This window comes from Vigna unguiculata, chromosome 10 (assembly GCF_004118075.2).
Source record: "Vigna unguiculata cultivar IT97K-499-35 chromosome 10, ASM411807v1, whole genome shotgun sequence".
Taxonomy (NCBI): domain Eukaryota; kingdom Viridiplantae; phylum Streptophyta; class Magnoliopsida; order Fabales; family Fabaceae; genus Vigna; species Vigna unguiculata.
The window spans coordinates 20,306,948-20,310,286 of NC_040288.1; the positions used below are offsets into that span (position 1 = coordinate 20,306,948).

Below are 3,339 nucleotides of genomic sequence, written 5' to 3' on the forward strand. Positions count from 1 at the left end.
TAAGATATTTATTCTTTATTAATAGTGTGTAATATTTGAAGAACAAAAAGTTTTAAAATAACCTCCAACCAGTTAAAGAAAATTAAATACTTATTTTATAGTTTGAGATTTAACTTATTCTAAACACAATACACCCAAACATATTAGTAAATCTGGAATCAAACCATGCAAAATATAAAACAATAAAGTAAAAATATAAAAAATAAAAAATAAAATGGGTTTTTACTATACTAATCTTAGACTCTTAAACCTTTTAACCTAAGCTACACATTGGTTTGAACAAGCTAGAACCACTGGCTTTGAGGATCATAAAGACATTGAGAATCATCTTTTATGCAGATACACTTTGAAGTCACAATGGTAGATGAGTTAGAATCCTTCTACAAGCAAACTTGTTCCTCATGTTGATTTAGAGTTGCCAAGTGAAGTTTAGAAAGAGATACAAATTTCCAAGAATTGTTATTCCTTTCACAATCAAAAACTACAACTAGAAGCCCTTCACCAACTGTTGTTAAGCATTTCTTAGAGCCATGTAAAATGATTTTAGTGGTATCCTCTCCACGAACCCATTTGTTTTTGGTCTCACAACTTCCAAGTTCAACTTCATTCTTGTCATTCACTTGCGCACATTGACCAGATAATGGTTGGTACAAGATATTTACAATGGAGGCATTGGAGTTAGGTTCTGCATCAACAACACACAGTGTCAACATTTATACACATATGCTAGTAACTGATATATGTAATCTTGTGAGTGTTTTTTATTAGTGATGAATCTAAGGGTGCATGATAAGTGAACTCGAAAAGCTTACCAAGATTCTTCCTTTGCAAAAGTCGGAACTTGTCGGTGAAATTGGGATATCTAAGGTTGTGCCATGTTTCATCCATTACACCAAATGACTCATCACCTTGGACCTGGTCTTTCTTCAAATAGTAGGTACCTTGGAAAGCCCGCAATCCCCAGTCCAAATCCTTTCCAAGAAGATAAGTCTGAAGGCATGTCAAGAATTTGTTGTCTTCCACTGAAGAACCTGCCTTGTTGAAGCCAAACTCTGTAAAAATCAAAGGAGTTGCATTTTTGCCCGTGATAAGAAATCATGTTCTATAGTCTATCGCTTTAACGTTGTTGGCACATATCATATTCAATGGTTGCTTTGTTCATATCTCTCTCAATTTGAGAGTTCCAATTCTAGACCATGAGTACAAATGTGTCTCAAACACCATTTTCTTACCCAAGTCTATGTTCAATGGTTTTCTCCTTAAGAATTGCAACTCAGTGTCATAATTCAAGCCTGAGATAAGCACAAGCACATTTGGGTTTGTCTTGTGAATAACTACTGCTCCTTGGCTCATGTACCTGTACCAATCCTTCAAATTTTGGCGAGGACCATGTAGCTCGTTCCTCAAACTCATTTCCACAACCTGCTAGTAAACCACAAAAGTAATAACAAAGTCATCTTTCCTATCCAGCAAAATAAAGTGCTAACATAATGAAAAACCAAAAAGTCTCTGTCATATATATAGTTGAGCCAAAAATGGAAAAAGGAAAAGTACATACAACATGGTTTCCACTAAAGTGTTTGGCTGCCAAAGTAAGGCCATGCACCCATTCCTGAGGATTGAAATGTCTATCATGGAAGAACCCATTCTCATCATCATCATTGCAATGGAAAAGAACTTTGATGTGGTGAAGAGAGAATGAGAATAAATATATAGAGCTTTTAACAATAATATTAACAAAAGTTTGTTTGTCATTTGTTTTATGTTAACAAAAATTGATTAACTTTTTATTATTCTATTATCTTCCTCTTATTATTCTTTTTAAAAGAGAAGTATTTTTATCTTTTGTTTAGATTTTTAAAGTCTATATTTGGCATTCAAACGAAGTTGTAGGTTTATGTAACAAAGGCTCTAAAAATATCAATATCAATAACATGTTTCTTAGATTCCAATACCATCAATTGAATTGGTTAATTTATTTATGTAATTGTACAAGACTAATTATCAAAATTATAGTAATTTAATAAATATAATTTTAAACTCGTATAAAATAATTATTATTATTATGTTTTTTCATTATTATTTAAAAAATATAATAAAAATATTTCCCCAAAAATTATTAAATATATGAAGATATATGTATAAAATTTTAGTTTATATAAAAAAATAAATTTTAGAGTGTCAACACTGAAATGTTTGATGAATTATTATTTTTCATCCTCTTTCATTCATTCATCATCTCTACTAGTTTTTTTCAAACACACATCATTTGTACTATTTTTGTTCATAAGCATGTTTAGATATCTATATTCAAAAATCAATATCATATCATATACTTTCTTCACCCTTCTCTTTACCCTTCCACTTCTGAACGCAACATTCTCATTTCTCTTATTCTTCTTCTTCTCTCTCTCACTATCATCAAATCACTATCTCCTGCTTCCCTCCATCTTCTCATATGCATATGAACCTAGGTCTGGTTTAGAATCACCTTCCTCAAGCCACCCCGACAAAGGTTGTCGCTACACCCTACATGCCATCACTATCGTCGATCCTCATGAGGTCGTCTCTGGCATTGGTTTCTTTTTCCTCACCTCGAGATACCCCAAACAAATTAACGCAAGCTAGCAATAGTTCACCGTGGTACCTTCTTGATAACCATATCAGGTCGCCGCCAATAGTGACCCGATGCACGAATGACACTGGTGTCGGCACCACTGAAAACATTGTCATTCTTCGTCATGCGATGAACCTTTCTTCCATTATTCTCTCTCTTCCACAACTCAAATGTTTAGCCTTTAACAAAGACACTTCCACGAAGCATAGGGTCATTGTCCAAATCATTATTAGTCCTCCAAACGTCGTTACCATTTGTTGTGCCACTTCTCCCTCGCAACGTCAACTCAATCTTTTTTTCTTACTAAGTAGCCTGCCTTTGTTTTTATTTTGAATTGTATTGTGTTCTTTTGTGTGTGTGTGTGAGAGAGAGAGAGAGTGTGTGTGTGTGTGTGTAGTATGAAAAAGAAATTAGTGTGGTTGTGTGGACATGGAGTGGAATTAGTCCTTTGTGTAGTAGGCTTAGTGATATAAAGGAATGGAGGGATGAAGTAACATTGGTGTGATGACAGAAAATGGGATCGATGTGATTCAGTCAACATGTATCGGGTAGAATAGAATAGTGATTGGGGTTGGATAATGAATGGATGGATTGTCTAAATTAGTGGAGTGGAGGTGGAAAAATGAAGATTATGCATTTTGTTTTTGTGTGCTTGATTTTTTGATGTTTGGATTTGGGTTGGAATTGAAGAGATTGATTGAAGACGGAAGGTGGAACTTTGA

The 3,339-nt window shown here is 33.9% G+C and overlaps 1 protein-coding gene across 1 annotated transcript; it reads right to left on the bottom strand.

The window, feature by feature from the left end:
* Window positions 1-380: 380 nt before the first annotated feature.
* On the bottom strand, window positions 381-2,743 carry LOC114165366 (glycosyl hydrolase 5 family protein-like). Its single transcript, XM_028050011.1, has 4 exons — window positions 2,648-2,743; window positions 1,233-1,422; window positions 813-1,052; window positions 381-685 (listed from the first exon to the last, which is right to left on the bottom strand). The coding sequence occupies exons 1-4, from the start codon at window positions 2,741-2,743 to the stop codon at window positions 381-383; spliced, it is 831 nt and encodes a 276-aa protein (XP_027905812.1).
* Window positions 2,744-3,339: the final 596 nt, after the last annotated feature.

Bases quoted from the DNA above. Each gene is read 5' to 3' on its own strand.
- LOC114165366 (XM_028050011.1), bottom strand. From the start codon at position 2,743: ATGACGAAGAATGACAATGTTTTCAGTGGTGCCGACACCAGTGTCATT. The intron at 1,423-2,647 runs GTACCACGGTGA...GTTTACTAGCAG, and splicing joins CTGATATGGTTATCAAGAAG to GTTGTGGAAATGAGTTTGAG. The intron at 686-812 runs GTAAGCTTTTCG...TTGTTGATGCAG, and splicing joins TTTGCAAAGGAAGAATCTTG to AACCTAACTCCAATGCCTCC.